The 13,012-nt window shown below is 41.2% G+C and overlaps 1 protein-coding gene across 3 annotated transcripts in view; it reads left to right on the forward strand.

Annotated features, from left to right (window-relative positions):
* The window catches only part of acsf3 (acyl-CoA synthetase family member 3), a 31,922-nt gene extending 27,002 nt beyond the window's left edge, over nucleotides 1-4,920 (forward strand). For all 3 annotated transcript variants that reach the window (XM_035651831.1, XM_035651830.1, XM_035651829.1), the window contains exons 8-10: nucleotides 780-914; nucleotides 1,392-1,503; nucleotides 3,890-4,920. In XM_035651831.1, coding sequence (XP_035507724.1) covers nucleotides 780-914; nucleotides 1,392-1,503; nucleotides 3,890-4,004 — 362 coding nt within the window. In that variant the 3' untranslated portion in view covers nucleotides 4,005-4,920. The remainder of the gene's footprint in view (nucleotides 1-779; nucleotides 915-1,391; nucleotides 1,504-3,889) is intronic.
* The last annotated feature ends 8,092 nt before the right edge of the window (nucleotides 4,921-13,012 follow it).

Below are 13,012 nucleotides of genomic sequence, written 5' to 3' on the forward strand. Positions count from 1 at the left end.
GTGTGTGTGTGTGTGTGGTATGGTATGGTATGGTATGGTATGTAAACTTGGTTGAGTATGAGCTGTCTGTGTGTGTGTGTGTGAGAGAGAGTGAGTGAGTGAGTGCATTGGATGGATGGGTGTTTTAAGATCTCCCCCAACATCATCCTCCAGACACAAACACACACACACACACAGACAGCTCATACTCAACCAAGTTTACATACCATATATGTCTTGTATCTAGTCACAAAGGTGACATGAATGTTACTTATATATTCTGTTTTTTTGCTCAGATTTTTCCCCACAAACTCAAAAGTTGATGTTTTGTCTCCTCCAAGAAATCATTCATAGCAAGCAATCATAGCAAATCAAGTTGTCTTGTAGCAAGCACAGCTCAGAATATGCTTCAAGTAATAAAAGAGAAAACAAAAATGAAAAAGAAAATGCAGATTTTCTGCATTGCTGAACAATACACGTTCAAACTTCGGCCATGCTAACGTCATGGAACCACTTGGGTTCAAAATGAAATATCTCACCAACTATGTGGTGGATTACCGTAAAAGTTGATAGAGATATCCATGGTGCCACCATTGTGTCCAAGTACAGCCTCACAGATCCACTAGCATGGATGTAGACTTTTGTTTAAAAATGCAAAATAAACACCATTAGACTTTTCTCGATCAATCCATCCTTTTTAACCTGCTGATAAACAATAACATTTTATAAATATATGGACCTTGACACTTTCTTACTTCATTTGCACTGCCTTTCTCTTTGTATGTGTACGTGTTTTTCAGGAGACACAGTGGTCTATAAAGACGGTGTGTATTGGATCAGGGGCCGCAGCAGTGTTGACATCCTCAAGAGTGGTGGCTACAAGATTAGTGCACTCGAGGTGGAGCGTCACCTACTGGCTCATCCAGACATCATGGGTAAGAGTGCCGATTTGTCTTTAGAAGGACATGGAGGCTTTTGTCATTGTTTTGGCTCTGTTCTGTGGTACATTGGATGTGAAAAGAAATCACTATCAGGTTAAAGTGTCAAGGAATTTCAGCGCATTCACATCAATATTAGGTCAACACGATTGCCCTTTTTATGCAGCATATAATCAATGCAACCATCCCACAAAACAATACAGTAGGATGGTGATGCTCTTTATTGTCCCCTAAAATTAATAGACTGAATAGATTAGGACTACAGTTCCAACACTTTTCATCTGATCTGCACATAAACACCCTCTAATTAAAGACACCAGTCATTGTTCCATTTTAAAACCAATGTGCCAAAGTACAGAGCCAATGCAACAACAAAAAACAGTTTCAGTTTGACTAATACTTGCAAGTTGAAGGAAACCGAGCAGTTGAAACTTAACAACAACATGTCTGCTTTGTGTGATTTTACCATTACAGATGTGGCTGTGATAGGGGTCCCAGATGCCACCTGGGGTCAGAAAGTCACTGCAGTGGTGCAGCTAAAGCAAGGGAAGAGTATAGACCTGCCTGAGTTGAAGATCTGGGCAAGGTACTGTAACTTCCAACTAGATAATCTCTTTATTTGAGTGTTATTGTTTTCAAAATGATGCTAAAATCATGCCACAGTTTAATAATAGATTATTAACTGACTTTTTTATAGGCATGTTATCATTTTTTTCCTCCAGAGTTAGCAACAGATGAGTAGTTGAGATTAGATGATTTTTGTGAACACAGCCACTAAAGCTGGGAAGAGGCTTGCAAACACAAGGGTATAAACCAGCAACCTTCAGACAAAAGTTGTGTTCAGGTAGACAACAGCATTGCTACTGCTTGCTCATGGTGGGAATTGGTGGGTCTCTGTAAATATTATATCATAAAGAGTATGGTCTAGACCTGCTTAACCTGTCCTGAGAATTGAATTGAAATTGAATTTCATGAAAATATACAGCCCCTTCATTCGTGTCTGGGAAAAAAGATGCAGGGTTGCCCAGCAAAAAAAGTTTGGCCTGGCACAACTTTTGCTTTAACGCGATGCAATGTCATCCAGCAATGCACTATATTCGCTAGTAAAGCTAGTTTGACTTTGCAATGTGAACATCGTAATTGAACTGTTTACTTTGCATTTGTGCAGGCGGTTTAAAGGATAGTCACTGTGAAAAGTTTTCAGGGTTATAAAATTATTTCTCACAGGATTATGTCACCAGCAGCAGGTGAAATAATTTACAACCAATCCACGATCCTGAATTCACAAAACACAGAAAATAAGTGCTGACCCGCTCTTGGTTAAATCTTATCGTACTGATTCAAGAAGAAGCTCTTTAAATTATTTGTGGTAAACAAATGAAGGCTCCTAATGCAGACTCTGCAGTTTAGCACACATATCCCCAGTGATCAGCCCTGAAGTCCTCAGATCAATACAAAGGGATGTGAGGGAAAGAGAGGCCAGAGATGTACTAATGAGGGGAGCTGAAGGAAAAGACGAGAGATGAAAAAGAGGAAGATGTGGAGGAAGCAAAGAAATGATTGTTACGGAGGGCTTTGTCTTCTGTTTTTTTTCCTTCCCTTTCTAAATGTCAGTAGAGTTTATTTTGTCTAACGCAGACAGTTTGTTGTGACATGCAGCCCTTTGCTTTGGAGTGACTGAAGGCACAAACACTCCTCTCCTTTTTTATTTCTCCTCTTTTACTCACCCTCTACATAGAATTTTGTCAAACTCATTTGTCCACCTTTACTTCACTTTCCCACCATCTGTTTTTTGTGTTTTACGCTATCTTTCTACTACCCACCACTATCATTTATTCACATCTCTGAATTCTGTGTGATTGCATATTGTGTGGATGTTTGTGTGAGTGTGTGTGTGTGTGTGTGTGTGTGTGTCAGAGCTGTGGGCTCCATATGGTGCGGGGGTGTTAGATCCTACTGCTGTGGCCTGCTGGTCCAGCATGGTGGATTACTACTGCTGCCTGTGACCCAGGTTAACACACACACACACACACACACACACTCTTACACACACAGTGTTTGCAGCCAGGGGTGCTGCCAGCAGACAGGCAGTGCCAGCACACAGCCCACTGCTGAGGCCAGGGTGCAGGGGGAGAGAGAGGGAGATAAAATGAGACATAAACAAGTAGATGGATGCTCACTCTTCAGTGCCCTGGCTTCAGCTGTCAGTCTGAATCTTTATCACACCCTCTGTGCCCCACACTGCCTTGAACACCCCCCCCCCCTTAAATGCACACACACAATCACACTGCCCTGGAGAAATTGGTGACATGAGCAAGCCCCATTACAGAGACAGTGTATGTATGCACATATACTCACTCACACTTTACTCACTGAGTCAGAGAGATGGAGAGACGGAGACATCTGCTGAAAAGAGTGTTTGATGGCAGCAGTATGAGTCATTATGCTCACTCGCACCACACAGGCACACACACACACACTTAGGCTCAAACAAACAAACTAGGTTAGAAGATAATAGAAAAGCTCCAGGCTTCAAGACTTCACGTAACAACCATGCACTCAAAACGGAAAAAATAAAACACTTTTAATTATCCCAGCCTTCTGTTTTTCCTTTTATTATTTGTTTTTTTTTTATTTCATCTCACAGTGATTATATTGTTTTGTACGAAGGGAATTGTCTGTGTCTGGAAGGCGAATTGTGGATATTAGGGAGGAGAGCTGCAGAGTGTATGAAGGACATTTCTTTCCTTATCTCGACTACTCTGCCACAGGGCTAGCCTTTGTTTTGCAATTGTTTTCTGCTTTTGTTTTCTTTTCTTTTTTTGCTGCATATGTGTGTGTGCATACTCCCATCCGTGTGTGCACATTGATCAGTGTATGTCCTTGCACATGCCTGTCTGAGTTGAGTCTGTGTTTATCTCCCTCTCTGCAGTAAACAGTCTTCAGTGTATTAACATTAGTGTTTATTGCAGGGAGCACATGCCGCCCTACACCATCCCCATGGGCCTGGAGCTGGTGGAGGAGATGCCAAGGAATCAGATGGGCAAGGTCAACAAGAAGGACCTCCTGCGACACTTCTTCCTATGACTTGGACCGCTTCGATTTGTATGACAACATACACGTTCCTGGTTAAATAATTGCGGGTGCACGTCACTTTCCGGGCTGTCCCCATCTGGTCCTTAGATCAGATTAGATCCTTTCATCATAGACAAGTATACAGAGGAAATACAAAGTAATGGATAAACACCTCATGGAAAATGACTTAATGGAGACTTTATTGCCCCACAATGTACGGTACAAAGGAAATGAAGGAGCTGCAAACAAAATATAAATAAATGGCAAATGGCAGTAAGACGGCTCTTAGAAAAAAGTATAACATCTTTGGAAAAATAATTTAGCTCTCTTTGTGAAGTTCATTTGATTGTGGCACTTTTGGTGCAGTCTGTACTATAAAGATTAATATATAGTGCATACTTCATACAATTAGTATGTAGTATATAACTGGGGCAAAAATGTGATATAGTTACTTCAAAGTCAATATCCTTTATATAGTGTCTGCACCCAGCTGAACTGTGGCATGGACTGTTCAATCTGTCTTAATAAAATGGGAACAGCTAGTTTTGTCTCTTTGGCTCCTGATGAATAATTGCACATACCATGAACAGGATGCTCAACAGTTCCAATAATACTTAAACACAGCGGTACCCACTGGTAAAGAGTGTTTTCAGTGCTCTTATTGGTATATTCTGTTGTTTTAGAGAATAAAGAGTGACAATTTTGGTGATAGGGTTGGGTGACTTAAATCAAGAATCATGGTTAATTACACCTGCACCAAACAAAATAGAAGACAATTTGGTAGTAGAACAGGAGACATGATGAACTTTTAAATGTGATCAGTGAGAAAACAGTGTTAATATTAGGTTCTAGGCAATGCACACACACTGAAGCACTTGAAATAACAGATAATATTTATTTGGAAATTAAAAATTTCTAAAAATTTAAATTTGAAGTGTTTTGGAGTTATTTTTTGTATATTGTATATGTATGTATGTATGTATATGTATAGTGTTTTTTCGTGTGTGTGTGTGTCTGTGTCTGCAGCTGTGGTTACACAGGTGTGATGAGAGCCTGAAGGCGGATTCTCTAGCAAGGCACAACACCACAGCTGGATGCCCCACACTTCATCTGACTAACCCTCTCGCTTCGCTCGCTCTTCTCACCTCTCATCCTTTCTCATCTCCATTTCTCCAATACTGCTGCCTCTTCTGTCTTCATCACAAGTCAAAACAGATTGCAGTGGCACCGAGACCAACTTGACTGTGAGACTTCTTTTGAATGAGCCCTGGCGGGCTGCCAGAATAGGCAGGGAGTGCATGAAAAGATGAAAGAAAAGCCACAGAGAGGAGGAAAAAATATAAAGCAGGACGGTTGGAGAGATTGGAGCCTTAACAAGAGCTGGCTAGAGAGAGTTGATAGAGAGGGGGGCTGACAGAATAAAAAAGTCAGTGTAGGGTTTTAAACGGGTGATATGCAAAGGATTTGGAGACGAAGAAGAAGGGGAAAGAGAGAAGGAGGCAGTAAAATACAGTTGAGATAAACAGTCGTGATGAACAGCCAGAGAAGTGAAGATGGAAAGAGTGCAACCCCCAACCGATACAACCTCCTGTCCACACACACATACACACAGTCGTCCGCCCACAGTCACCAGAGACCTGATTAAGAGAGCAGAGCTATCGATCTGTGGGCTGGCAGGCCAGGATGGATGAGCAGGCAGGGCTGCAGGAGCACCAGAGGACAGCTTCAGTGCCCCCAAATCCCCCCGATGCCCCACCCCAACCACCCACGCCAAAGCTGAGAGTCGGCCAGGGCCACAGGCAGGAAGGCAGGGGCTGCCACGCCAAGGCTGCAGCAGGCAGCAGAGGGTCAAAATCAAAACTGAAGAGCATAGAGCTGGTGTGCAGTAATAGGTACACTCTACTGTAGGTGTGTGTGTTTAGGGGGGCACTCAGGACGGGTTCCTGTGCCTCCCTGGTGCACACAAGGGGGAGGGGAAGCTGGTGGATATTCCCTGGACTCGAGCTTGATGAAGTACTCGTGCCCTTGAACTACATCCACCTCCCTCTCTCTCTCAAACACACACTCATTCAAACACTCCCTGCCTGTGTTTGCTGGAGCGTGGTGGGAAGAGGTTGTCTGCAGATGGCTGCTTATTGGGCCCCAGGGTCCTGGAGGGTGGGTTATGGGGGACACCAGTGAGGTTGTTTATGTGTTCGAGACACATGGAGAGTTTGGGTAGAATGGCAAAGGTTTAAAAGAGGCAGGTGATGTTAAAAAGAGATGACAGGAGAGTTCATATTGTCATGTTGTTTTGGTGTCTTCTTACTTTGTCACAGTTTCACTTTTAATGTTAGCCTGCCTGCAAGATGATATTTAATTTAGCTTCCTCTTCAGAAGATGGACACATTAGGTTCTAACAGGAACCAGCTGGCATCACAAGCTAACAAAGAATTGAAACAGTATTACATTTCAAACAGAGAATTTTTATTACATCGAGCACACTGATTGAATGCCAGTTCATTCAATCATTGATTCATTTTCTCTATCCACTTTTCAGAATTGTATCCCAGCATACACCTGGTGGAAGGCAGACAGAAAGCTTGACAGTTTGCTACTTTGCCACAGGGCTGACAGAGACCTCTGGGCAGTTAGTTATAAACAGAACAAAGGACACAAGGACAGGTATGAACCAATAAAAAGTATTGCATTCAAGCAAGTAGGTAGATATTTATTTATATAGACATTTTCTGAACAAAAAGCCACAAAGTACTTCAGAATAGAATAAATTAAAGAACCACTTAACAGTTAGCTTGGCATAAATACTGGAAACAAGGAAACAGCTAGCCTGGAGTTTTAATGTCAATGTGAGGTTGGCAATGAGCAGAGACCCCGAGAAGTTATGGCCCAGAAATAGTCTGCCACATAACCCCCCATTAACAAGCACGAAGTAGCATGTTAAGTATAGTGACCTTTAGAGATGCTAGTAGGCAGATTTTGTTACTTTTGGACAGAGCCATACAAGCTATTCCCCGGTTCCCGGCTTTATAGTTACTGCTACTGAGAGTGGTTTCAGTGTTCTCATCTAACTCTATTCCCCAAAATGTTGAACCATTATTAACTAACTGAATTATGTTTTCAAAGTTTTTTTAATGTAGACTGCATGGGATTATCTAATAGTAAAGTATTTCAAAGTTTTGGGGCACAGACAGTAAATGCACATACTGCAGTGCCTCATGTGTAATAACTAACATTTATTTTTAAACATCACTATGCAGCTAATGCCGAGATCTCAGCACTGTAGTAATGTGCTCCCTGTGCTCTGAAAGTTTACATTTGGACATGCATTATGTTACTTTGAAACTCATCCTCTGTCACTCTGACTCCCCTGTCAGCCCGTCATTCTGCTCTGAACATGAAAGCCATCCATCATGAATGATTCTGGAGGAGAAAGAAGTTCCTCCCTCTTCTCTCTGAATACTGAAGGTCAGCTCACTGAAGTAGTAAACTGCAGAAACACAGCCTCTCAATTAATGGCAGAGCACTTCTACACTGTTGGTCTGTTGTACATCATAGACACAAACAGAAACTCAGGCTACAATTATACAGTCAAATATTCACATGTGCACACTTTTGACAGTCACAAAAGGCTTCGGGCCTGTAGCTACTTGATCAACATGACAGGCTTTATGGATGTAAGTGGGTAGAGAGAGGAGTGATGGGAGGATGACAGGCAAGGCGCTTCAGCCCCAGGGACACCCTGAGTATACAGTGCACACTCATACAAACACACATCAGTGAATCCAGAACCCCAGCAGGTCTGTGTGGGTGCGTAACCGATGCTTGTAGTGGCAGGTTGTTGTTTACATGGAGCTCATGTTTATTCTAAAGCTACTTACACCTCACTGGCTCAGCCTCGGGCTTCGTTCCTGTGAAACTCCTGCTGACTCGCTCTCTGTTTTCTCTTTGCCTTTTTCTCTTTTGACCTTTTTCTCTTTCTATCTCTCTCCTTTTTCCTTTCTTTTCCTGTCCTTCATTACTATCTGTTGATTATGTTTGTCTGATTGTCTGTGATGTTCCACAACATGTTTTTTTAAATGAAGGTCAAGTCATTGTAAAAAGTCTAGGTATTCTGCATATTTACAAGTGAAAAAGCATGTGCCATTAATAAAACAAACCCATATCAGTCGACCACTTCTTAACACTACATGTCACATTCACCTATTCACACACATGCATACACCGATGGCACAGCATCAGGAGCAGTTTGAGGTTCAGTATCTTGAGCTAGGACACTGCGACATTCAGAGGAAGGAGCTGGGGATCGAACTACAAACCTTCTGATTAGTGGATCTACCTCCTTAGCCACTGTGCCACAGCTCCTCCTAATGCTATGTTATTACACAGTAAAACTTCTTTTGGATAGTCCACATTTTAAAGTAGATAGTAACATTTCAACTGTTTCACTTTGTCTGTAGATGTTTAATAGATTATTTATAGTGTGACAATTTATGAACATAAGCTAACAAAGATGTATTTTATGCCTAAATCTAATTAAACCTTAACCAAAGTGGTGTATTATCAGTTGAATCTCAACTAATAAGCTGTCACAGTGTTACAGTGTTACATCAGTAATAATATAAGTACAAGTATATTAATATGACACCAATAAGGACCTTTCTGCATACTTTCTCTGCACAATTTTTTAGTGCTGCCATTCGATTAAAAAAAATGTTTTCTGTGATTAATCGAAATTAATCGCTAAGACTGAAGCTTGTAATAAAGGATATTAAAATGTAAAATCACAGTATTGATGTAAAATTGACACAATGGCAGTATATTTAAATTAAAATACAGTTCTCTTCTGTTTTACTCAGTTACATCGCAGATTCCATTCTTGATCAGTGAAGTGTGCTATGACGCCCAAGTAGTTGTCAGTGTATGCAGAAGTCCCACCGTCCCCTGTGAGAGCAACTTCCTTTGCTCACTCAGGCATGTTTATCCTCCGTGCCCTATTGCCTTCATACAAAGTGTGTATTCTTGACACGATGGTTCCTCTCGAGGGTGGATTATAAGAAGCTTCTCCTGATGCAATTCGAATGATGTCTCTCAGTCTGTCTTCTTTATGTTGTTCTTTATGTTAATTGGGAGGTGGTTAGCCAAAGCATTAGCTACCTTCTCACGTACAGGTGTCCTTATTCGTCCATGAGTACTACACTCTTGCAATGTCGATTGGGGGCCCTGTAGGGATAGATTCTGTTGAGTGTTTTCCTTTTGAGGTGATATGGGCAACTTTTTAAAGTGAAACTTTCTGCCTAAAACTTCTCTTGTCCTTGTCCTTATCTTTATGCACTTGGCACATGTCATCAGAGGCCATAGGTCAAGATTAATAGGTCCATTTTCCTGGCTAAAGATGCATAGGGTTTACTTTTGATCATTTAAGTCCCTTTTGTTGCTGAAACCTCTGTATTTTTACTTAAATGACATTTTGAATGCAGAACTTTTACTTATAATGCAGTATCTTGTGTTATTGCCATTTTACTTAAATAAATGCTTTTATTACTTTTTCCGCCACTGTATGTGTCTTTGCTGTTGAACACAGCTAAAAAAAAAAAATACAGAATCAATAGTGAATTATCATGTTCTAGCTCTCATAACTCGGCCCGCTCAACAATGGAGAGAGACAAGGTCATGAGAGAATAAATAGCAGGCAGACTAGCTAATGATCTATCATTCTGGACAAGCGGCTGCACCCGAGAGCTGGCTGGCTGACAAGATCATTAATAAAAGCTGCTGGGAGAGTGATCGATCGGCTTGATGGATGATCAGAGCCACAAATACTATAAAACACCTGGATGTCAAGCCTCGTCTCTTTGAAGAGAGGGAGGGAGGGAGGGAGGAAGGGTTGGGAGGCAGCCTTAAAAAAAATCCAGACCCCAACAGGGAGTCGTCTGATGCCCAACCTCTGTTCTGTGCTGGAAAATGAATTCAGCACTGATTTTATGCATGCCTCGGTGCATAGCTGTGCTGTATATCTCTGTGTTTGATGCAGTCAATGTGTGTTGTAGTCCACAGAAGCTCAGTGTGAGAGCATCAGTGTGATTTGAGGTAGATCAGGGAGTCAGCAGGTGTCGTGCTGTACAGGCTGCTGCAGCAGTCCACCGTGGTGTAATGGGAGGTATTTATTATTGACGTGCTCCCCTCACACCATTACTGAGCTCTGTGGTGGTAATCTGTGTCTGTACTACGTATCTCCCTCCTTCTCCTCTCCTCTTTCTCTCCGCTCTATCTGTAGTATCTGCCAGTGTGTTACAGTGTCATCAACACACACACACACGCCTTACTCAGCAGTTCATCTCGATTCCTAATCTTTTCAGCAAGAGAGAGAGAGAATGAGTTCAGAAGGAGTGTAGTCTCCTTGCATGGCTGCGTGTATCAATATCTGTACATTGATCTGGCCTCGCCTCTCCTCCTCCATTCGTCCAGATATAGATTGGTTTTCCCAGCAGGTATCTGTGCCTAGAATCTGACTGATTGGTGGTGTGCGTAAGGGAGGGAGTATTGAACCAGGGTGTCCCACATGCCACCAGAGTGTGTTAGACCGCTGAGCAAAAACCACTGAGAGGAGGAAAGGGGGGCCGAGGTTACACTTCGAACAAGTCTAACACACTAGGAAAAGGAATGACACTCTTATCAGTTTATGAATCAATATAAAGATAAAGGTGTGCCGGGCTGAAACAATCATTTTCAATCAATCAAACTGTTGATTTCTTATAGATTTATCGATGAATTGTTTAGTCTATGAAATGAAATAATAAATAGTAATCACAATTCCCAGGGTCCAAGCTGACTCACATTGCTTGTTTTGTCCCCTAGCCTACCCCACATCCAAGGATTTTTAATTAACAATGTTATAAAACACAGAAGGTCAGCAAATCTTAACATTTGAGAGGTTGATATTGTTTGAAATGTTTTCTTGATCTTGGTCCTTGATCTTAACGTAGCCTGTTATGTTATGTTTATATATTGCATTTCTTTACACATAAGCCGCTGTAACTGCTCAGTGACTTAACAAACATCAATTAGATGAAAAGTAGTCACAAATCCCAGTCACAAAAAAGAAACTTTTTAAATTTTTAAACAACTTAAAATGGTTAAAAACAATTAATTTGTGAAATAGAAAGTTTTTTGAGGGTCTCTCAGGACCTGAAGTATGCATTTAATAGTTTAAAAGTATTAGATCAACTGTACACACTGTTTATTGTTAATACATGAAAGCATAACTTATTGGATGAACTCTAAAAAGGAGCGTAATCTGAGTTTTGGTTGGGTGTGTGTATGTATGAGGGGAAAGGAGATCTTTTATGTGTGAATGCATTTTGTCTGTATGTGTCTGTGCCGTTACCATCAGTGCCTGACCATAAATCAGAGGCCCTCAGGCCGCGGGATTGCCCAGCTCGTGGCTCCATGTGTAATTACAAAGCTGACATTTAAACAGCAGCAGCCATATTTCACTCTCACTAGCGCTGTACGCAGAGTGGTCTACGGATGGAGTAAAAGTTTTCAACAAAAAAAAAAGACAGGAAAAAATCAATAAGAGATAGAATGCATTCTAATGCCTTGTTAATGGACCCGCATATTAATTATTCAACAGTGGCCATTTTGTCTGCTCATTAAAGTGGCAGCTGAGAGGAGAAATGTGCATCATTACTCTGCCCTGCTCTGCTCGGGCAGCGTTATTACCAAGTTCTCCGTTTGTGCTGCGTGTCTCTCATAACACTGATTTGGATCTGCTGGTCCTGGGATTGACACACACCCGTGCTATATCTGTATCTCTTTATCTCTCTATGAAAGACGTTATCTCTATCACATATAATAATTTTCTTCTCTTTTTTTTAAAGGTCAAAGGCATCCTGTAATGTCATCTGTAATCTAATCAGTCATTAATTCACCTCAAGTCGTCAAGTCATGTCATTAAATTAGTTATTTGTGTGAGATTTGGTTAAAAGGACAATTTATTCCTTTCTACTCATTGTGGTTGTGACAACATTGCTGACACCAGACATCATTGCAACTCTGACTTTTTGTCAAATGGAAGAAACTTCTCTCTTTGGTTGCTTTCTCAACCACATCTCTGTGACATGCATATATTATACTGCCATGTTCTCTTTTATATTTCACATCTGAAAAGTGCATCTTCACACATGTGTACCATTTTGGGAAATGCTGGAAATCATTTCACACACTGAAGTAGAGGCAGGATGAGCCAAAGTGAGAATATAAAGACTGTCACTTCATCGCCAGATAACACCAGCTCTGTGCCATGTCTCTCAGAAAATGATGTTTATATACAAATTCTTCTATGGAGCAGGGTTGCATGTGTGTATGCAGGCCGGTTTATGTGAATATATTGCAGAAATGTTAATGTTAATAACTAGTTGGTATAGTAGACAATCAATATATACCTTAAAAAAGCAAAGACAGATTTGTTTATATTCCAAATCGTATGGTTTCAAAAAATATCCCTTAATAATCATTATATTGAATGTCCTGAATGAAGTGACAAGTATTGATTCAGAACTGCAAACTAGATGAATTATCTCTGCCTTGATTTGTCACTTTTGAAGGAAACCGTAGTAAAATGAATTTAACTGTTTTAAACTATATTTTTGCAGCTATTATGTATTATTATGATATTAAAAGAGGCTTTAAGGTCAGTAGTGTTGAGCATGAGTTTAAAGGCTATTGTTGGCAGGGTGGGCTTGTACTTAGAAAATGTATCAGAGGTGGGAGCTGTGAGACAGGGGGAAAAATTAAAATTCCTCTTTGGCCTGCTGTCAACCTGCGTCTGCTGACTGCTCAGAGGAGCTGCTGCGTGACGGGATTCCTAATGACACTGCAGCAGCCATTGCCACAAATTGCTTTGACTTGATTTATTTCTCCTTTTACAACCCCCCCTCCACCACCACCACCCACCGCTGCTCCTCCTTTTTTTCTCCCAACATCGCCAGTCAAGCATTCAGCTCCTCTCTCTGTCTCTC

The sequence above is a fragment of the Morone saxatilis genome, unplaced genomic scaffold, assembly GCF_004916995.1.
Source record: "Morone saxatilis isolate NCDOM2014 unplaced genomic scaffold, NCSU_SB_2.0 Contig11, whole genome shotgun sequence".
Taxonomy (NCBI): Eukaryota; Metazoa; Chordata; class Actinopteri; family Moronidae; genus Morone; species Morone saxatilis.